Raw genomic sequence first — 23,714 nt, forward strand, 5'->3', positions numbered from 1 at the left:
ACCATTGTTGTGTGGAGCTCAGTGGAAAACTAATTCCTTTCAGCTTTTTGAAACCTCATCCTCATTCTTTAACAGTTTCCTCATAGATTACAAAATAAAAAAAACGGCTACACCAACGTAAGTGTGATGAGTGTAAAAGACTTTCTAGAGATTTATCTATTGGATTTCCTACGCACCAGTTTAATGGATACCCCACAAAACAGGACATTACTTATTTGTTAATTGAATTGAATAATTATTCAATCGAGTCTTATATGCGAGGATTTTTTTTTTCTCCATTAGCAGAGCTAAAAGCACATGGAAAAGCTGTAGGTGTGTTCCAGCCCTTCTTTGCATGGATCACTCAGAAAATAGTGCATTTTTAATAGCAGTGGCAGTAAGCATCTCATAACCTGCATTAGGAAGGCTCTAACACTTGGCAAGTGTTTTCTGTTCCTCCACGTTAAATGTTTTGTCAAGGCTTTTCACAACTCTGGCAGCTGCAATTCCTTGTCTTTCTCCAAAAGCCATTTTCCTTTTGAGCTGATGAGGCTTTTCTCTTGGGCAGAACCTGCTGTTTCCTGGATGCTCTTTGGCAGCCCTTGAGATCCACATTGTGCAGCATCCCCCTGGTGCCATCAGCTCTGGAGCCACGGCCTGGAATTGTCCCTTCCTCACCCAGGATGGGGAAGCCAGAGCAGGAGCTGGGGGCTGGCACCTCCTGGGTTTGCCCACCCCACCAGGGGATGGGGCTCTGCTGCTCCTCAGATAATCCCAGCCATCCTTGCACTTCCAGCTGATGAGAAATCAGCGCTTCCCTTGGGATGATGGATGATCCCCTGGCCCATCCCATCCATCCCAGCAGGAATGCTGGTGGCACTGGAGCTCCCTGAAGGGCTGTGAACCCCCACTAGAATCTCTTAATCTCTTCCACACGCTTCTAATTATTTTTTCTGAGAAGGGGAACAGAGAAGATCATGTTGGTTCAAGGTGATTCTGAATTTTATTATTTTTTGACATTTTTAAGAGGTTTTTCTTTGGTGTTGCTTTTGATTTGGTTCATATATTGGCTGCTGAAACAAAAGCCCTCTTAGAGAATTTTCTGCTTTTACAGTTAATTGATAAATGTCTGTTGTAGAGCTCTTCCCCCACTCCCCAAAAAAATCCACACCACCAAGGGGGGAGAATTTAAACACAACATATAGGTGCTACCAGCTGGATGTACTTAATCACTGTGTTGAGTATAGAAACTTCAGCTTAAACTGTGCAAAGTTTAAACCGTTTTTACACATGGCATTAACAGGATGTAAAGTGTTACTGTCCTACCAGCTTTTCTTCCAAAAAAACATCAGGGTCAACATTGGATCTTCTTGGAAAAAGAAGGGGAGGAGAGGAAACTCCTGGGACCTTATGCTGATTAAATGCTGTCCCACAGAGTTTATGGCTCAGCCATGGAGGAGGTGTTTGCTGAGTAAGTGTGCTGTGACCTGGCTCTGAGCAGACAGGCAGCATTTGAGGTGTGAAGAGAGATAAAAATCAATAAATACACCATTTACCATTTACACAGCCCAAACAAAATACTTCATGGAGACATCGGTGTGGCTTTAAGAAGTGAGAGCACAAATTAAAAGTTCCAGTGCAATGTGGACAGCCAGGCTTCATGGAATTCTGCTGGCTGTATTTACAGCTCACTTAAAACACTGTGCTTTGGAATTATTGCTACAGCTTTTCTTTCTCTTCCTCTCACTGCTTCTGTCACATAATGGTCTGTGGAAAGGGGTTTCTGCCACCCCATGTGCAGTTGCTAAATGAGGAAGAGATGAATGGATTCTTCCAGCATTTATTCCACTTCAATTAACTCATGAATTTAGGTTGGGTTTAAAGTTCTGTTCTTCTTTTTGGCAAAACTTCCCCTTAAGTTCCTCTGTTTCTCACCTCCCACCTCCCCTCTCTCACTGATTTCTCTATCTGGAAAAATAATTGCATTGAAAGTGGAGAAGAGAAATGGAATGAGAAATGCTTGTCAGGGGCAGGATTAAAGCTTCTCTGTTTAGGCTCAGTCCAGCTAGGAGCCTCCCAGCAAAGCTCTGACTACCTGGTTCAACAAGAAGGAGTAGATAAACCCACTTGTGGCTGCTTGTTCTATCCCTGACCTCTCAGAAGTAAGGACTAGCTGTAATTTCACCTTCTAATTTCATTTTTTACCAGGCTGAGTGTTTATAAAACTTTTTCAAGGGAGCTGCTGGAGTGTGCTCCTGAAAGATCATTTCTCTGGTGAATAATCGGCTGAAATTCTAATGAGAAAATCCTTTCAGTGGCCAACAGCCTTCCTACTCAAATGCTGCATTATCAGCTCCAAATTATTCAGACAGATCTGAGGAATTTACTTTAGGCAGCTTAGGAGATAAATTCAGTGCAGCAAGTTATCGTGATTGATTTAAGTATTTAAGACTTATCCTAAAACCTGTTTCACTCAATCCGCCTCCTAACACGCTTCCATTGAAGCCCCTTTTTTTCAGGTTAAAAAGCAACCTGAGTGCAGCAATTTCCCTTTCACTGGCCAGGGGTGGTTCTCCTGCACCCTCTGGGGCTGGGGGTGATGCAGTGCTTTGGAGGCAGGGAGCTCTCCACCAGATTTCCTCATTTTTCACACTCCTGTGACCCCAGCCACGCACCTTCCCCCTTGGGTCTGAGAGGGAGCATTTGCTCCTAGGAGGGTTTATGTATTTATTTTCTAAAGGCCATTAAAGAGACTAATATTGCTTTGTTAGTGGGGAGATTAGGAGCTGGTGCCCAGGAGTGCTGGCAGGATGAGCACAGGCATTGTGGGCTCAGAGAGAGCAGATGGATGGATGATGGATGATGGATGATGGATGATGGATGGATGGATGATGGATGGATGGATGGATGATGGATGGATGGATGGATGATGGATGATGGATGGATGGATGGATGGATGGATGGATGGATGGATGATGGATGGATGGATGGATGGATGGATGGATGATGGATGATGGATGGATGGATGGATGGATGGATGGATGATGGATGATGGATGGATGGATGGATGGATGGATGGATGGATGGATGGATGGATGATGGATGGATGGATGGATGGATGGATGGATGATGGATGGATGGATGGATGGATGGATGGATGGATGGATGGATGATGGATGGATGATGGATGGATGGATGGATGGATGGATGATGGATGGATGGATGGATGGATGGATGGATGGATGGATGGATGGATGATGGATGATGGATGGATGATGGATGATGGATGATGGATGGATGGATGGATGATGGATGATGGATGGATGGATGGATGGATGGATGGATGGATGGATGATGGATGGATGGATGGATGGATGGATGGATGATGGATGGATGGATGGATGGATGGATGATGGATGATGGATGGATGGATGGATGGATGGATGGATGGATGGATGGATGGATGGATGGATGATGGATGATGGATGGATGGATGGATGATGGATGATGGATGATGGATGGATGATGGATGGATGATGGATGGATGGATGGATGGATGGATGGATGGATGATGGATGGATGATGGATGATGGATGGATGATGGATGGATGGATGGATGATGGATGGATGGATGGATGGATGGATGGATGGATGGATGGATGGATGGATGGATGATGGATGGATGATGGATGGATGATGGATGATGGATGGATGATGGATGATGGATGATGGATGATGGATGGATGGATGATGGATGGATGATGGATGGATGATGGATGGATGATGGATGGATGGATGGATGGATGGATGATGGATGATGGATGATGGATGATGGATGGATGGATGGATGGATGGATGGATGATGGATGGATGGATGATGGATGGATGGATGGTGGATGGATGATGGATGGATGGATGGATGATGGATGGATGATGGATGGATGATGGATGGATGATGGATGGATGGATGGATGGATGGATGGATGGATGGATGGATGGATGGATGGATGATGGATGGATGATGGATGGATGATGGATGATGGATGGATGGATGATGGATGGATGGATGGATGATGGATGGATGGATGATGGATGATGGATGGATGATGGATGATGGATGATGGATGATGGATGGATGGATGGATGATGGATGATGGATGGATGGATGGATGATGGATGGATGATGGATGGATGATGTATGGATGGATGATGGATGATGGATGGATGATGGATGGATGGATGGATGGATGGATGGATGGATGGATGGATGGATGGATGGAAATACCATCCATCACCAGGACATCCCACTCCCTATTCCATTGGGAACAGGACATCCCACTCCCTCCTCCTCCTCCTCCCAGTCTGGCTGCAGTTTGTGCAGGGCTGTCTGCAGTAGCTGTGGGTGTGTGTTTGTACAGCACAAGCAGGTGCAGAGTTATTTCCTACAGGTGGCTCATAATGGGCAGAAATAAAGAATCTCACCAGCATTTCTTTTTACCCTTTCTCCCCTCTCCCCATCCTTGTACCATATTCCCAAGGAGAATTTGTATTTCCCTCTGGATGTTGCCTTGAGAATGAACACAGCTCATTCCAGCAGTGCCTTGTCTGGGTGAGCCCTCACTCAGCACATCTGTTTCTCCAACACTGAAAGGATTATGATTTTTTTCACTGGCTTCTTAGTAGGTTTCTTGTGCTAGAAACTCCCAGAACATCTCATCAGAACACTCCTCTCCAAATCTTTTGAAGTATGATGAAAATCAAGACTCCTGTTAACAACTTGCTCTTTCTCCCATTCCCTTTTTAACAGTTTAGACCCACAAATAACCCCTGCTCATGGATTTAACTCCTTCTCCAGGTAATTTTTAATGTGCCACTTGCCACTGCAATGAATTTCCCCATGCTTAGGACTGGGACAAGAGGTGGGACTTGAGACATGGAATTTCATGGCAGGCAACAGGCACAGCCAACTTTAGGTCTGTGAGACATGTGCAATATTAGTTCACTCTGTAGCTGGATGTGAAAGCTATTGATATTAAATATCTTACCAGGAGGGCTGAGTGCTTGAAGGACAAGCATTCATAATTTTCTTTGACATTTGACATGATCAAGCAAGTAAAGGAATAATATTCCATTTCTCCATTGTCAAAAAGATAATGAGTTTCATAACTATTGGTATTATGGGAAAAATAGAGCCTGTGTAGTGTAAAATGTGTGAGAGCTGCTGTATATTCTTCTATAAATTGCGTATATCATGTTCTTTTGTTGGGCCTATTCAAACACAGCATGCCTATCCTTTTTAATTTTCTGGTTTGCTGTGCAAGTCTCTAACAAAAAATACTTTTTTTTTTTAAATGAAAAAAAAAGTTTTCTTCAGATTATTTATAGAAAGAGCAATGCTGTCATCGAGTCTGTCTCATCATATCATTCTTGGGTATCAATTTCTAGGCTCGGATGACAAACCATAGCAGCTACTTTTCCAATAGCAGCATCTGGCTTCCTGGCAAACTCAAAATGCAGTTATCTGGAAAGCTTCAGAGTTGCTTCTGAGCACATTTTATTTATTAGAAAGCAGTTGTGTTGCTTTGCTTCCCATGACTAAGCCAAAGAATATTTAATATATTAAAAGGAATAATAGAATCTAGGCCAAGCTGTTGTCCCTTACGTGGCAAGGAATGACAATATTTTTCCTTTAAGATGACCGTTTGCTCAGCTCTGAAGGACAATCTGAAACACTCTGCCCTCACTCAAGATGCTCTTTGAAAGGACTAAAAAAAGAAATTGAGCCTTATAACACCTCAAACCAATCTCAAGTTCACCCTTTCCTGTACTGAACACTCTGAAATGCAATGGTGACTTCTCTGCCAGCCTTGCAGGAGAAGGAAGACCCTCTGCACCGAGTGGGGTCCTCAGAGGTGAAAGACACAACGTTCTTGCAATTTATGATGAATTACAATAGAAGGAATGGGTGGGTCTGTGGGCCAGGTTCTGTGCCATCCCTACAAATGAGTGAATTCAGCCTTTGTTTCACGACAGAATTTATGAGATTGATTATTTGGATCCAACTCTGCAAAAGTCCCCTAGGATAGTTCAGCAGATATCACAATAATCTGCAACATCTGATCCAAAGTGCAAGAAAACACAGTTCCAGGAACAATTTTAGTAGTACTCCTTCTTAAACATATCTGTGACCCCCTGACACCTTCTGCCACGTCCCTGGGTCCTCCAAGGTTCTGTGCTCAGGCTGGAGATGTGAAGCTCTGCTGCTGATCTGGTGGTTTAATCAAATCCCACTACTGCCCTGGGGATAAAAGGAGATTATCCAGCACTGTACAAAATGGATGAAACATCCAGTTCTCCATACACAGCATAATCTAAAGGAGGTTATTAAAGATATATTTTTCCCCCCCAATATCAGCATCAAATTAGATAGGAAAGACACCACAGAAGATGACAATCACCAATAATATGGATGTCCTTATAGTTTTAGGACATTCCTAGATGCTACAATTCATTCTCACATGCACAGAGCTAAAAGCTGAGAAAGAACAAGGAAGAATGAAATATCTGTACCAGGCTTTGATGATGGTTCGACTGTATCTACATCAAAAGCGCTATTTAATTGAAGTGATTATTTTCATTCTGAGAAAGAACTCTCTCGAGTTCTTCTTGAGCAATTTCCAAATGTTTCTTTCAGTGAAATGCTAGTGTTATTTTTCTAGATGATAGATTAAAAAAACCTAAGAAAACCTAATCTGTTAAACTCAATATGTTTGACACTTAGCAGCAGTAATGCTAAATGGTAACATCTTGCAGTTTTCTTCTGATACCAGTGGTGTCTCTGGGGCAGGATTTTATTAGTGACAGCTCTCACTGAATTCAGTTAAAGCCAAAGTTTTGTCTCCAAAGTAACTGTTATTCAGTTCAGAAATAAAATGATCAGGCACAAGATTTCATTTAAAGCTTTGAACATCAACGTCAAGGAATCAAAACAATTCTGTTTCAAGATTCTGTTTCTCCAGGGTAAAAATTATTTCTGGGTTTGGACTCTTGTCCTTGCACGTTGTTGTGTTGAATTACAGGCAGAGGCTGTGGGGCTTTCTCTTCTCATTGTCCTGAGCTTCTGCCTCTGGTCTGAGCTTGGAACAATTGGATCTTAATTCTGATTGAGGATGGAGGAGGCTACTGCAGTGCAAAACACCCTGCCAAGGCTCTCTGCTGCTACATTCAATGGCAGTTTTATAAGGCTGTATCATAAGCAAAGCCTGCAAATCAAATGTGACATGGTGGGCAACCTGTGCTGCATGCAGTGGGTCAGAGAGATTTGGTGTTTAAGAAAAGACTACACGCTTTTCTGCTGTTGAAGAGCGTAAGCACTTTTGCCTTCCTTCCGCCACGAATGGAGATTATTCAATGGTTGGATTTAATGAATTCAAAATCCTTAGAAAATCACTAGAGCCAGACATCAATGTAAAATACTCCACCAGCTTTCTGTAGTGGAATATAATATTAGCTCTCCCACAATCTACTTCATGCATTTCAAAAGAATAGAGAACATTTTTAAACTAAAGAAGATAGCTTGGGCAGAAAATGATTGCCTGCCTTGGATGCTGCTCTGTAACCCTTCAGGAGCCTGAGTTATTTCTCCCGGGGCAGGAGAAACAGAAACAGATGTCTTCTTCACAAAACTGGGAGGGGGAGGAAAAGGAGCAAAGATATTTTATTAATAAATGCTGTTAATGTGCTGTTACCTTGCACCGTCAATAGGAGCGTTGCTGCGGGGCTGGTGGCTCTGAGCCCGGGGAAACCCTGGTGCTGAGAGTCCCCTTCCTGCTGGTGGAGCCTGCTGAGAACCCACCAGAGCAGCCACCACCCTTCCTGTGTCCTGGGAGGATGAGGAGGATGTTTCAGTGCCATGTGGAACCCCTGCTCTGGGTACAGCCCTCCCCCTCCCTCTGCTCCAGCCAAAAGCATCTCTCCCAGCAATACCGTAATACAAATAAATAATATTAATTAAGGCTTGATAGGTTTAAAAAGCTATGGAAATAGCTTCTCTCCTGCTGTTTCAGTATCTCATTTCCCCACTCTGTCCAAAACCCCAAAGCCCAGAGGTACAAACATATATTTCAAATGAGAAGTTTGTTGAACCTCATTAAACTTAAATGCTCAATCCAGTTTTTCGGAACGAGGTTTCACTCTGCTTTTGAATTTACCTGATTTCATTCTTCCATCCCTAATGGAGACATTCATTTAGAAGGTGATTTTTGCAAAGGCACTGATACACCTACAAACCACAACAGAAAAGAAAAGTGTAATTTACATTTTTAAACCAAGCATCTGTCTTTGGAGCTGTTCTATGTTTATAGGCTTCATGTCTGAGCAATTCGCCGAGGTCCCTGTAAAATAAAGACCAGCTTTTAATTTGTATTTGCTTTTTGTTCTCCCAGTTGTTTTTTTTTTTCTGAAATGGACGAGCAGCTGAAAAGCCTCTCTGCGTTGGTATGCTGAGCATTGGAGTCACACAAGCACCTGCAGCCATCCACGCACTGCTCGGCAAGAGCACTGTATTTCTCGAGGTTTGTAGCTCTTGTCCTCCCACTCCCTAATTCATATACATAAAACTGGTGTGCTGCCACGTTCTCTCCACACAAATGCATTAGCTGATCAGGAAGCCTTCCCATTCATCTGGCTTGTCACTTGCATGAGGTGGAGGCAGGACCGACTTGTCAACTCGCGGTGATGAGAGTGAGGGGTGGAAGACAGGATAGCGCGACAAAAATGGTGTAGATATTTCTCCCCTTGGTTTTCCAAGGAAATACATTTTCAGGTGCTGGATTGTCTCCACACCCTTCCAAGCAGGAGCAAACCAGCAACCCAAATACTTGCCTACAACCTCCCTGTGTAATTAATCGCAGAGTGAGGCTGCAGGAGGAAACCGTGGCTATACCCCCTTGATGGCTCTGCTATGGCTCCCTGGCAATGTGGGCACCTTCTTGGAACTGCGAAGCCTCATCCCCACCGTGTTTGGCACCGTTTCCACGGTGATTTCCAGGGCAGCCCATGCAGCAGAAGGAAGGTGTGCAGAACCCACCCAAGAAAGAGCAGTGAAGGTGCAGAGCTTTGCACCTCTAGGGTGGGCAAGACCTCCCTGCTCTCCAGACAGATCCTGGCGTCCCGCAGGGTCGAGAGCCAGCCTGCTTCACACTCACACCTTCGTCCCCTGGGAATTCCATGGGACGACAGAATGCTTTGGGTTGGAAGGAACCTTCAAGCCCATCTCGTTCCATTAGACCGGGCGGCTCCAAGCCCCGTCCAACCTGCCCGGAGCACGTTCCCCGGGATGGAACACGCCAGACTCGGCGGAGCCCGCTCAGACCGAAGCACCGGAGCGACGCTCGGCGGGCGCGCACCGGGGGCCGGGGCCGGGCTCTCCCCGGCGGGGCGGCCTCACGTCGGGGGTGTCGGGAGGGCTCCGTGCCTCCGGTGCCGGCCGGGCCGCCCCTCCCTCGCCGCCTCCCTCCGCCCGTGCCCGGTGCCTGCGCGGCCGGGGCGGTGCGCGGGGGCGCGGCCGGCGGCGGAGCCCGGCCCCGCGGCGGCGGCGGCGGCTCCCCCCGCCCGGCCCCCGCCCCCCGCCCCGTGACTCGGAGCCTCCCGCGGGCGCGGCGGCTGCCGGGCGGTGTCGTGCGGCCCCCCGCGCCCGTGCGGGGACTATGAAGCACCATGGTGTGGTGTGACCGTGGCGTCCAGATGCTGCTGACCACGGTGGGCGCCTTCGCCGCCTTCAGCCTCATGGCCATCGCCATCGGCACCGACTACTGGCTCTACTCCAGCGCCCACATCTGCAACGGCACCAACATCACGACGGACGAGGCGCAGGGGCCGCCGCGGAAGGCGCGGGGCGATCTCACGCACTCGGGGCTCTGGAGGATCTGCTGCCTCGAAGGTACCGGGGCCGCGCCGGGGAGGGGGGAGCAACTTCCCGGGGGGACCCGGCTGCGCTCCCGGAGCCGCCGGGCAGCGCCCGGGCAGAGCCCGGCAGGAGCCGGAGCCGGAGCCGCCGGGCTGAGCCCCGCCGGAGCCGGAGCCGGAGCCGGGGCCGGAGCCGGAGCCGGAGCCGCGCCGCTGCCTCGGACACGGCCGAGGAGGAGGATGGCGTTTCCGTGGCAACCGGCATCTCCGACATTGCCATGGGAACCGGCGGCGGGATGCGGAGCGCTGCCCAGGGGAGCGCTGCCCAGGGGGGCGACCTCGCTCCGCGACCATCGCCGGGGCTTCGGGGCTTTTGGGGGCTCCTGGCGGGGTCGGGGCTTTGGGTGCTTTAGGGCGCACCTGAACCCTGCAGGCTTCGAGGATGGGCCCCCGCCCCCTTCCCCCCGGGACTTTGGCTTTGGGAGCTTTGGAGCTCAACCGCGGGCAGGACAGCGGCAACTCCAGTTCCTCCCAGTCTGCCCCCAGACAGACACACCGGGAGCTCGGGTGAAGGGGGTGTTGCCACCGCTCGGGTGGTTCGGTGTGGACTCGGGGTTCCTTGGCACAGCCCGAGGGTCAGGCTGAGGATAGGAACAATAAAAGGATGCGAGCTTTGGCGGCCGAGCGGGGCAGCCGGACCCCGCTCCCCGCACAGGCCGAACATGTGGCTCCCGCTCCGAAAATGGAGTTGTGGAGAAGGCGCGGCGGTAACTGCGGGGACAAAGAAGCACATGGGTGTTGCGAGGATTTGGCAGAGCGGGTCGCAGAGCCCAGACAGGGAACAACATCTGTCAGCCGAGAGCGCGGGGCTCCGGCCGTGGGAAAGCGGCACATCCCCGGCAGAGGGACGTGCGCTGGCAGCGGGGCCGCGGCCACGGTGGCTCTCAAGCCCCTCACCCGCTGGCCCATTCTCCCTGTGAGCGGCCGGCAGAGCCTCCGTGGTGCTGGAGGAACGGGAGATGTGGGGGAGAGGGAGAGCAGAGGATCGCGGGTGACTTGTGCCGAGCTGCTTTGCGGCTCGGGGGCGTGGGGCAGCGGAGCCCCGCTCCCCACAGGGCTGCGCCTCTCGCTCCATCAGCTCGGCTCAGCACACGGGAACTTCGCAAAGCCGGCTTTGTGCCGTGCTCCCACTGACAGACGGCTCAGCCCAGACGAGCCCAGCTCCGGTTCAGAGTCGCAGCTGTGTTCAGATGGGTTTTTTTCTCCTCCCCAGAACAGGCTGTGGCGTGGTAGAAAACACCTCTTTCTCACGTCTGTTCTCATCTTCTCTTTTGGCTAATGATTTAAGGCTGCACTGTACAGTGTTTTTTCTCTTAAAATACCGGATTTGCTACCTAGTAATAGTAAGCATACATAGAAGAGCTGTAGGAAAAGGAAATATTTTTAGATGCTAAAGAGAGAAAGAATTACTGAAATGTGAAGGTTTATGGGTAATAGCAATGCTTGGCTTTATGACTCTTAAAGGAAATCTAACACTCAGCACGGGCTTTTATGGCACCTGGAAAAAGAGGGTTTGCATCTGAGAGCTCCTGAGTCTGCTTGAGAGTTGCTGAGCATCCTCCACTTGAACTGAATCTTTTGATCTTCACTGAGCTTGTTCTAAGTGTCTTCAGCCTCCGTTTTCATGGAAAATAAGTTTGTTTGCATCTTGCAGGAGTTGCTGAGCTTGTTCAGCTAGACTGGACCTGTGACCTCCAGGAAACATCCCTGAGCTTCCCAATGCCAGCATTCCTGTGCGGTCTCCCAGTAACACCACTCATAGAAGTGATGCTCAGCTTTGACTGAAACTGGTGGGATTTCTGCCTTGATTTCACCTGGGTTTAAGTCAGAACTTTATTCAGGAGAGCAGCAGTCAGGGGAGCTGGGAGGGCAGCGCTGAAGCAGTTCCCAGTAAGGCGGCCGAGCTCCAGTGTGGCTGCGTCACTGGGCAGCGCCGGTGCCCTCCTGGCACTCACCAGGGCTCTTGCTGAACAGCCGGGAGCTGTGTGCAAGGGAAGATCAAACCCCCAGCACTTTGGGGGATAAAAAGGCGTTTCATGGGACACATCAATCCGACAGCGAGGGAGCTGTTCTGCTCAAAATTCAAATGCTCATAATCAAATTATAAAGTTACAATTTTTAAAGTTGTCAAATATGTGCTAAGAATGCCCAATTTGAGAAAGCTGTCATCTGTTCTCAGAGCTGAGGAGCAGAGACTACATTCTCTCCTCCTTTTTCAGTATGTTCTGTTTTGTAAGATAAAATCTATAGATACAGTAAATTATTCATGTTTTAAACCATGCCATGGGACTTGGATTTCAACATGGAACCATTCCTTTGTTTTATAAAATAATAAAACCATTTCTAGGAACTGATTTAAAACAACACTCCCTTGACCATTTCAGAGCCTCGCTCATTTGAAGTGGCTGAGTCTTTTAGTAATCTAAAGGTAATATTGCAATTCTGAGGAGATACATAGCAGGAAAATAACTTCAGTCATGGAGTTTTATATGTGATTAAATTATTTGGCTTCAAAGCTATTTTTAGAAATCTTCTGGTGTTTTGAAGAAATAATGGTTTAAACGTCCTTAATTTATTTTAATGGCCTTTATTGCCATTTTCCTCATGTCAAAAAGACAAATCTGAGACACAAATGTGCAGAAGATGAAAATGCCTTAAACAGGCTCTGAAATTGCTTTTGACATACCTAAAGCATTTTGCTGAGCAAATTTCAGGCCAATTGAAATTTCCCAGTAAAATGTGTCTCAACTCTATCAATAAAACAACCTGTATGCTGGATTTTGAGCAATCACCTGTTCTGTAGCCCCAGTTCCAAGATTTCAAACAAAATTGCTGAAACAGGGTGTAAAAGGATAACCTTATAATTCAATTATCAGGTGCTCCTCAATGTTTTCCTGTTTTTCTTTGAAACAATATTTTACAACAAATTGGCATCATAATTGGAGTGATACAGTTTAGGGATCAAGCATATTATCTTTGTTTGGAGCTGCAGGGATGAAATCATGTTTCAGTACTAGTAGTTGATACTACTATGGAGCTTAGTCACTCAAGAAGCAGAGTTAATGATACATCAGTCAAACTCTTGCCTGTCTAATCCCAATTTTGTTCTTTCAGCGTGTTTGTCAAAGGTGAAGGTAGGAGGTTCATTGAGTGGATTTTAAATAATTGCGCTGTTTCTGCGTGGATTTTTAAAAGTTGTATCCAAGGTAATTGCCTTCAGTGGGAAAGTGAAATGGTTCCTGGTGTGAATGTGCAGAACAGAAGTGGCTGAGCCTCTGCAGATGGCCCAGGGCTCCCTGGAAAAGCTGGAGTTTGGTTTTCTGGGCCCAAGACAACCACAGTAGCTGCAGCTGTGGTAGCTGAAGTTCAAATGTCACCAGAGTAGGGAGTTTCTGACGGAGCCCCCATGCAGCAATCAACCCAAAACCTGCACCCCAGCCCACAAACTCCCAACGAGAGCCAGCCAGCCCCATTTCTGGCTGCTGTTCAGTCCCATGTCCACACTGGAGCTGTGGTGGCTCTCACAAGCTCTCACAAGCTCTGGGGTCAGAGCAGATGCTGTGTCCTGTGAATGACCATGTTGTGGTCAATCTAAGCTGAGAAAGGGAGATTAAACCACTCTGATTTCCCAGCAGCTGCTGTTCCTATGGGAAATGTGTGGCACAGCTTCGTAAGCCTCGCACAGCCTTACTCACAAGGAGGATCTGATTAAAATATTTGCCTAGGAAAAAACAATGTTAAAAACACCACTTTATCCACTGAAACTGCTTATCTTGGTGAACAATCGTGCTGAAGTTAATAGGACAGCTCACAATAGAGCGCTCTGCAGGCTCTGTGACATCAAGATAGGAAATCAAGTAATGTACTTGTAATTTAAATTTATTCAAAGAGTATTTTATTAAACACTTCAGCACATGAATCTCTTTGAACCCATTGTGTCTACTGCTTTTAGCATTCCCTGTTTGCCATTTACTTTTCAAGTGGTGCAATTGGCCATTTAATTCACGTGGGCCCCACGTGTCCTTCCTGGCTGGAACGTTCATAATGGGGAGGAAGGATGGAGTAAGTCATTTATGATTTTGAAAACTTGCACAAATGCACATTTGCACAATTATTTGTGAGTCTTCCAGCTTGGATGAATGCGCACAAACACGGGAACCGCGGCACCCGCATGCGCTGCTTCCATGGATACTCCTGAAAACAAAATAAAAATGCTTATACCAATGTTTGAGGCAAGCAAATAAAGGCAGGCTGCTATCCATCAATGCTGCAAATTCATGGCTCATCCAAAAAGAATGAATATTCCTTAGTATTCTCCAAGCACAGCTATGAAACTCCAGCACCCACCACTGTTTGTGGTGGAATAAACTGAATACAACGCAGAGTTTTTATTCCAGCGTTGTGGCCAAAGTGTTATTTGGTGTGGAGCAAATGTTAAATCACTCTAAGATCAGCCTTGGAGGTTGAGGCACATTAAGAGGTGGTTGCTCCTCTCAGTCTGTGCAGGCACATGAGCCTGTGCTCACACTGAGAAAAGTGGTTGCAAATGGAGAATACACAAATGGGTGTCTCTGCTCTGAAAAACTCGGTTTGCGATGCTGTAGCCTGTTTCTAGGATGATATATATGTATTATTGCACTCCTGAAGAGTGAGCTTTCACCCATGAATCCTTCAATGCAAACATAAACCCATCAGTGAAGGACTTTGCTGAGATTCAGACCATGTTTGCACTTTTTCATTCCATGCATCCTGCTCATAGCATTTCCATTTCCTTGATAAAACTCAAGCTCTTGAGAACGTCCGTGTGCTTTATTCACTGTTTTTAAGAGCAATTCTTAGCACTCAAATGTCAGCTTTGCAAGCCTGGCTGAAGCAGGGAAGTTTTGGTGGCAACTAAGAACATTTTATGCTTTTTTTTTTTTCCACAAGCATTCCATTTGTTAGAGTTTCTGAATTTGGAGATGGACACAGAGTTCACTCCCTTTGAAATATTGTCCATAGTATAAAATACTTAAAAATACTGAGAAATTTGGTGCTGGAGGACCTGTCAGCAGAGGATGGGTTAAGGTATTATCTAATCTCAAATGAAAAAAAAAAAAAAAAAAAAAGAAAAGCATGTGTCTCAATGCACCTCTTTGAACATTTGTACAGAGGCTCTCAAATGATCTTATTGATGTCACAAAACATCCATTCTTCCCTGCTCTATGAAACTGGGATCTGAAGCTAATTGACTGAATATATGTCACTTTAATGAATTAATTTGCTTTCTTGAACTTGATCTACTCTATTGCCGGTAGGGAGCTATCAGGCTACACCAAGGTTTTGGTTTTTCCTCGGTGGCTCTCAGCATGTCAGATATCCCAGTGCAAAACTTGGATCCCAAAGACTGTGTGTGTGTGTTCGTGGTGCTCCCCAAAGGCTGCAAACCAATGAAAGCACATTTGTAATCCAGCTGGAAAGCTCTTTCTGCTGTGCAGGATGCAATGTGGGGAATATTAATCTCACCTCGGTTTCAGGATTGTTCTGGGGAAGTTTCAGAAATGTTTTGTGAAGAGTCAGGGAGGCGTTGGGTTGTACAAACAGGATCCTCGTGGCTGTGTTGTGCTGCAGTTACTGTTTTATTCTGTATATAGTTACACTGCATGTTCTGAGGACTTGACAGATGGCATTTGTGGTAGGATCTGTCAGAGCCATAGTAACTCATTTTGGGGTTTGTGGGGACCTTTGCAATGATGTAATGCAGTCTTTGGGCTTCGTCCAGCAGCTGTTACCTTTAACTGACCTTCTGCCATGGGCTTTATTGCTCTTTTTACATCCTGCCAGGGCTTGCCCTGCCTTCTGGCAGCTCTACTGACCCTCGCCAGTGTAAACTGGTAAAACAAGTCAATACAACAATGTGGTTTTCTTGCTCCTGTGAAATTTCAACAGTGATTATTCCTCCAGTACATCCTGGCCCATTTGCTGGGTCACACAGTGGCACCTCTGCTCAGGTCGTGCTGTCCCACCTGTAGCTTCAGTCAGTCTTGGCAGGTGCAAAAGACCTCATAAAAAGCTCAGGGAGAAGGGGAGTGTACCTGATGTCTCCATCCTGTAGTCTTGTGTATTTTTCCAGAAAAAGAGGAAAAAAGGAAGAAATATTAAGAAGGGAAGCAAGTGCTTTCATCTCATCTCTAATTCCTTTGAGGAGGTAGGAGTACTTAGGTACTGAGTGTAATCTAAAGCCTGTTATTAACACCTCTCAGCTCCCAGATATTTAGTTGGTGTCTCTGTGGTTTATGTGTTAAAGAACAGCGATTTCTGTAGAATTTCTGTATCCCCAAACTGAAAATGGAGAGGAAGGAGGAGGAGGAGGATGATGAGCTTGTGGCTCTGGGCTTTTGTAGGTTTCCTGCTTGATCTGGGGCCTGTTACTTTATCTTCCTGCCCCTGACTGGGAGGGATAACTGTGCTTCCTTTCCACCCACTTCCCTCTCATTCTAATAATAAAATGGAAACGAAGATGTGGAGAAACTGGGACACGGCGAGAGGGCTGCCCAGCTCGGGGAAGATGCATGAACACGGCTTTAACTGGGTTTGAAGCGTTTTGCTTGCAACTTATGTTTTATACATGCAATATTTGGTGTTTAAGCATGTCTTCCTTGAGGGACAGGATTAAGTCTCATTCTCCACCTACGTAAAGTTAACTGCTTTCTAGGAAGGCGGTGGAATCATGCCAATATAAAGCCAATATAAGAGAAGGGATCGCAAATTTGTCCCTTCAATTGGACCTTTTCCTGCTGGTCCTTCTTTTCTGAGCCAAGACTCATCTCAAGAAATAAATCAAACTATCAAACTGAAAAACGGGTCCTGCTTCCAAACATTACTTGGTGCTTATCTTCATTTTAGATTTCTGTTTACTGGTATTTATTATGTCTCAGACTTATGGTTCAGCATCCAAATTCTTCCCAACAGATGGCAAGGCAGGATGCACAGGAGTAGTAAAATAAACAGGATAAATGCACAACTGCCCATATGTCTGAGAGGCTGATACACATTTATGACTTCAGAACAAAAGGGTGTTTGCAGCAGACAGCACCAGTGCTGGGCAGGAGTTCATGGCTTTTTCTGCCTTGTTCTGAAGCATCTCACTTTTTCACTGTGTTTTGATCAGTTAAATTGCAATATATTTTGTCCTCCCTCTTCTATTCCCAGACAGTTCTTCCCCTTATTAGCTATTTGATTCCACTACTGAAGTACATCAGTTCATTTTCTCTTCAACATTTTAATGTGGAATGTGGCTCTTTCCTGGCATTCATCTTGTATTTTTTCTTTCAGTGTGGCTGTGACTCTTTTGAGGGGCACACAGAGGTGCTGGGGACCACAGCAACATTTGAGGCTTTCTCTATATTGAGATTTATCATAATATTAATGACAAGTGGCCTCTCTACTATCTCAAAATAGCAAGCCTCCGGGCAAGCTGCCTGCAGGATGGATAGCCCAGCCTAGACAGACTTAGCTAAATTTCCCTTCAGATCTGGGGGCATTTTTGCCAGTTGTTGCATGCTGGGAGTCAAATGCAGTGGAAGCGTTGAAGCAGTTCTTGATTTAGCCTGGCAGATAGTCCAGCCCTTCTTCCTCCTCCTTCCCGTGGCATTCTCTCAACAGCTTTGTTCTCTTCCTCTTTTTTCCTCCCCTTGCTGAAATGTTGTAACCTTCTTTCTGCTAAAGAGATACCTTTGAAATTAGCTCTTCGCTGACAGGGCATGAGTCCTTCTCTAGAAAATCTGTAGATACTGCCCTAGGTAGAATTTTAAGATTTTTCATTTCTCTTCTTAACTCTTGACCATCTCTGTTCCATCCTGCCAGTGAAAAAAGTGTAATCACTTACCTGTCCAAAGGGATAGTCTGGGTTCTCTTCTCCTCTACCTGTTTTACTTGTTTCCCAGGATTTATCCAGGCTCCTGCCTACTTAACAAATAACCCTGTAAATTCTTCTTCAACAGAATTGAGTCATTTCTTGTCAAATGTAATCCATGAAGGAATGATAGATTATAAACACACAGTAATGGTATGAAGAGATGGGTGAAGGGATAGAACGTTATGGAATTACAGTATTTCCTGTACCAATTGCCAAGCCCTGATACAAATTAACCTCTTTTATTGTTCTTTTTCAAGCATTCCGCCTTTTAATTGCTGTTTTGGAATTGTGCCACTTAGTTGTGCCCTTTGAATGTTTCTCACTTAGCCAGTCCTGTTAGCTTGATAATGCCAAATGTTTCTCAGATATTCAGAAGCACTGAACATCCCCTGCTTGAGTGGGAGAGGGACCCAGCTCAAGCAGGAATTAGCACCCTTGTTTAGCTGCCAGGATGGTTTTTTCAGATTAAGTTAATAACCAGTTTTAAGTCACTGCCAATTCTCTACCGAGGTTTCAGATCAGTTGTCTCCCATTTATACTTTTTAAATGATGCAGTTTTGTGTAGAATATGGATGACTGGATATTTTCTCCTGTCCAAATATATAGCATTCAATAACACTGGGGTTGTTATTGTCTTCCTTGCATCCCAGAGGCACAGTTTATCTCTTGGTGCTGCAAGGCATTAAAAAGGAACCATGGCATGTCACAATTATGACTTGAAATAGGATCTTGCCAGAGGAACATTGCCTAAATGTAATCAAATCTAAACTATAACTTATTGCAAATACCTATCAGAGCTGTGCACACCTATCTCACAGCTCGCTAGCTATCAGTGATAGCTGATAGCGAGGCACTGGATGATTTTATTGGAAGAGTTGTCATGCTGTTGGGGTTTTTTAGAGTTCAGCCCCCAGCATTCAACTGCCTGCAAGCAAATGAAATAACAGACTCTCAATGCTGGAAGACCTTGTGACTATTTAGGCTGAGCTTTCAAAGGTATCCAGATATGAAAGTTTGTGGTACTCCTCCGTGCATGACTCACTAATGGCAGTAGTGGGCTTTAATCATCTTTGTCCAGTGGATATTCTAAATTCAAGCAAACCATAGCAGTGCTCCTTTACATAATGCATATATTTTAATGCAAAATTCTCTAGACTTGGTTTCTTTGTGTGTTAGATTGGTTTTAGCCAGATGATGAAACAGCAAGTTGCATTGTGTCACATCACATTTTCATCCACGGGGATTGTGAACAGGGTTGAATCCCTCAAATTCACTGAACAGAGCCCTGTTAGTGGAGCCAGTGAAGCCAATAGCCCAAAATGCATTGCTAAACTCCAGGTATGGTTCTGCTGAGTGTGGGAAGGTGATTTGCAGGCCACTGTGAACTACCAAAACTTCAGGAATTTGATTTCCATTGCAGAGGGAGAGCCCCAGACTCTGCTTCCTCCCAGATTTAACATCTCCTGTTCCCACTCTGTACACCTGACTGAAGGCGCTTCATTCTGTACAGCTGGAGCTCAGGAACAATTGTAACCATTTCAACTGGGTTTTATTGGGGAACTGTTGGAAAACATCAGTACCAAACAGAGCTCTCCTAAACATGATAAAACATCAACTAATAAATCTGGGAGCTCAGTAGCAGTTAGGAAATGTTTCTTACAACCGAGTTGTTAACCCAAACCAGTTGGATCCTCACCCTCATCCTTCTGCCAGCCAGCAGGGGCTCAGTTATTTGCCATGACAGTGATTTGGGGGTCACCAGAGTTCTCTTTGCAGACAGAGTGACCCTTTCCAGATGGAGCAGTAGGACACAGACAGCTCCAGTCCAAAAGCCCCTCTGCACACACTGAACCCAAGCCAATGAACGTAGCAAGAGGCTGACTTTCCTGGCTCCTGCTTGGAGCTGCTTGGATGTTCCCACCTTGTGTTTGATCAGAGCTGGTCCATGTCCCCCCAGCCCTGCCCACTGTGAAAACACATTTTTGTCTGTCGAAAAAGATGCTCCGAGACAGTGAGCAGATTTTCCAAAGGGTGAGGCTTCCGACCTCTATCCAAGCTTACATTGCACTGAGAGTCAACTAAATTTCATTTTTTAAGATACTTGGGTGTTTCAAAAGATATTTATCCAAGGCTATGCCAATATCTGCTCACTGTGAGATTAAACATCCTGTGTTCTGCTCCAGAGGATGGGAAGTGTTTCTCCTTTGCCCTGCACGTTTTGCTGTGCTCTTGTCCTTGCCTTTAGCTCTGACAAAAGCAGACGGTTCCGAGGTGCTTTGGGATCCTTAAAGATACAAGACCTGAAATAAACCATGCAGCATTTAGGAATGATGTTCACAGCACCACTTCTAATTATAGCCGTTCGAACAATTCATTTGCAATGTCCCGCTACGGTTGTGCTTATTAAAACAGAATCCTCTTTATAGTTTGGTAGCAAATTAAGAGGGGAAAAACACAGCTATCCTGTTCCATCCCATGCCTTTGGAAGAGGTTTACCTTCATAATTTGCTTTCTAGGGATATTTCCCTTGTTTTCACTTGTGCTCCTAGTCTGATTTTTTAATGACTTACTCGATGTCTCTTGGTAGCCATTTCCCAGTGACCTTTTTGCTCATTTTATTTTAATTTCTGTATATAAATGGCAGCATTCTAGCTGGAGACATTCTTTGGGCACAGCACAAAAACCCCATAGGGAAGGAAAAACAGGCCAGAAATTTTCCACCTGAATTTTAAGCATTAACCCAGGGCTTTGGCCACACAAAGAGCCAGCACGCTCAGAGCTGGATCCTGGTCCAGGATCAGGGCCAGACCTGGGCAGCAGGACCTCACCATCAGCATCTCCAGGCATCAGCACTGGATGCAGCTACTCCCACAGGTTATCCCATTTTCTGGCATGACTGCTGTGCCCCGGGAGGGCTGAGCAAGTGCTTGCAGCTGGCCAGAATATGGGTACACAGCTCCTAATGCTGATTTTATAGCATTAATGTGCACCTGTTTTGGTGGCCAACTGGCACCGTGCTCAGCCTAAAATGTCTGTGCAAGCTCTGTATTAAAAGAGGCATAAGAATTAGCATGTATCAAACATGTCATTAGACACGTGCCTGGTAGACATAATGCAGGATAATGAATATGATCACAAGAATAAATTAATAACCGAAAATATTTTTTGTACGTGTGCACACTTAAAACAGGGTAGGAACTAAGTGACACTTGTGTCACCAGTTTATAATTAAAATGCAGTGCTTGAATGGAAATGTAAGCTTCAATTAGCCAGCACGACCCTGCTTCCGGCTTTACTTCCCACTGAAAAGCAACGATAACAAGCTCACATTTATTATCAGAGTTTTTCCTGGAGCTGTGCACTGAAACATGCTCACATCTGAGCCCTTTCACTGAAGACATTTTTTCGCTTCAGCAGTTTGGCATGCCATACAAAGGCTCTCTGATTTTTAGTGATGTTCACCTCCTCTTACATAAAAATGTTTTCTGTGCATATTATTTGGTTTTAGTTGAAGTCCAGGTGCACGGGTTACTGAAGAACCAAAGGGATGGCTCATCACAGAGCACAATGGGTAATTATTGCTGAGCTTCACTGTATTGCACAGACAAATCCTTTCTTGGAGCTCAGCATTGTGGCTGTGAGAAAGAAAATACCTACGATCCAGCCCAAAGTCCTACAAGGGTAAGAATAGATCCTGTGGGAGATGCTTTGCCCATTTCATTTTTAACTCTCTCAAGGGACAGAGCTCCACAGTTTTGTTTAGAGACACTATTTTGCATTTTAATTTCACCAGTGGGAAGTTAATACATATATAAATTATGAGGTCTCATGTGTTCCCGTTTCATCCCAAGAGGATGTTAGGCTTTTTGTAAAACGGCTAAATAATTCTCTGGGTTCTGCCCCCCATTAAAACCAAGATTTATCTTGATTTATGATCCAAATTTTGCTGCTGCTCTGCCTGAGGATTGAGCTTAATTTCTGCAAGAGAGGGCAGAGTCCTTGGCTGTGCAGGCAGGAGGAAAACCCATTAGGCTCCTGCCCAACCCCACACTCAGCGCTCCACGAGAGGGGCAGAGCCATCCACGGGAGATCCAGGTCCTTGAGGTGCTTTTTGAGAGACCCTGACATCTTCCCAATCCCCCCCCAAATAGGAACCTTTTAGTCTAGGACTTACTCAGCCTTGTGCCCATGCAGGAGGTACCTTTTGGGCATTTTTACACCCTTCAAATTGGTCCTTGTGCAGAGAAGACCGCAGGAATCTGGGTCCCAAATAGCAAGGATAGGGAATGGCCACCTCAGCCAGTGCTTAGGAGAGCTGGTGAAAAGCACACAAACCCCAACAGCCCCAAAATGTCAAGGCTGAGCAGTTGAGCCTCAGAAAGTGTATTTAAGGAACATGTCCTCTCTGACAGAGATGGACCAAATGTCCTCACGGATATCTTTTGCAATGCCCCCTCCAATATTTTAAGCAATTTCTACGGGCAGAATTCTTGTGATGTAGGAGTGGATGTCAAGCCAGGATATCTCAACTCAGAATAGATGTGTGCTCTTAGCTTTGGGTCAGGCACTGACGTGTGGTGGAGTTAGAGCCTCCAGGAACTCTTCAAGTTGTAAAAACTACAAAGCTCCTGGTTTTTCGCTGGTGCTGTTCACATGGGACAGAGTGACCTCTCCAGAAAGCCCTTCCAACAGCAGCCGCAGTCTCTCTCAATAGCATTTAATAACTACCCATGGAGAAAATTACACTCTATTTAAAAGGCCAGAAAAATCATCTTCAGTTTAACTCTGCTGACTTTGGTAGAATTACACCAAAAATGAGTTCTGTCTGATATCCTTTTCCATACTAATGTTCAGTAGCTGGGCATAAAAACCCTTTCCAAGGCAGATTAAACAAGTCCAAATGGTGAAATATTCTTTTAATTTTCTTTCACACACGTTATTTTAGGTATAGCTTGGAACTCTGCCCTTACGAGAGGCATCCCTTTAAATATTTATACAGCATCAATATGTAGCCACCTTCATACGTTTTTAATGATATGTTCCTTTCTAAATTAACCATTAGGTAACCCTGTCCTATGGTGTTCTGGATTTTGCACTTTGCATTTACGCTACCCGTGGATTTTTATTTTTTTTTTATTTCTCCGTGGAACAATGAAGATGTCAAGGCAAGGCCCAGGGGCACCGTGGAAATGGAATTCTTGGAGCACCGCTGCTGTTTCCATGTGGACACACACTCAATAGCAACTCTGTGCTGCCCTGCAAGCCAAGGGGATGCAGCTCCAGCCCCACTGCTGGGTCCTGGCACTCCAGAGCCTGGGCAATGGCAGCTCCTGGAAATGGAACTCCCACCATCAGGGGGGAAAGGTGTTGAAGCAAACCCAAGCAAAGGAGGGACAGGAAGGGATACCTCCATTTTGAGGCTCTCCTTGAGAACCAGTAGGTTTCTGGATCTTCCAGAGATTTTTCTCTTTTTTTTTTTTCTTCTTAATTGTGTTATTAAGATGCTACAATGTGCCAAAGTGAGCAGGACCAACTCCACCAGCTGAGTCAAAAATCTTTTTCACATGATCTCTTTGCTCAGCCCTGATTCAGCCTGAAAACCCACAGATGAGTAGAAGTGTTGGTACAAGCCATGGGTTTTTATAACTCTGGGATCTTGGAGTCCTGTTTAATTACACCACATTATCATAGCAGAGCAGTTTGTGCAGAAGCTGCTCATGGCTTGTTTCCCCTCCCTCCCTCCCTCCCGAGGGGACCGCAGGAGATGGCTGCACCATGAGATCACAGCTGCAAAACCGAACCCTTAGCAAAGCCTCAGCAGACAGACAGACAGACAGACAGACAGACAGACACCTCTCCCAGTGTTGGAATG

General features: G+C 45.7%; 1 protein-coding gene across 1 annotated transcript in view; it reads left to right on the top strand.

Moving 5' to 3' along the window:
- Positions 1-9,635: 9,635 nt before the first annotated feature.
- Positions 9,636-23,714, top strand: part of CACNG4 (calcium voltage-gated channel auxiliary subunit gamma 4) — a 40,787-nt gene continuing 26,708 nt past the window's right edge. Inside the window, exon 1 of the mRNA XM_058852575.1 lies at positions 9,636-9,919. Coding sequence (XP_058708558.1) covers positions 9,697-9,919 — 223 coding nt within the window. The 5' untranslated portion in view covers positions 9,636-9,696. The remainder of the gene's footprint in view (positions 9,920-23,714) is intronic.

Source organism: Poecile atricapillus, chromosome 17 (genome assembly GCF_030490865.1).
Source record: "Poecile atricapillus isolate bPoeAtr1 chromosome 17, bPoeAtr1.hap1, whole genome shotgun sequence".
Taxonomy (NCBI): Eukaryota; Metazoa; Chordata; class Aves; order Passeriformes; family Paridae; genus Poecile; species Poecile atricapillus.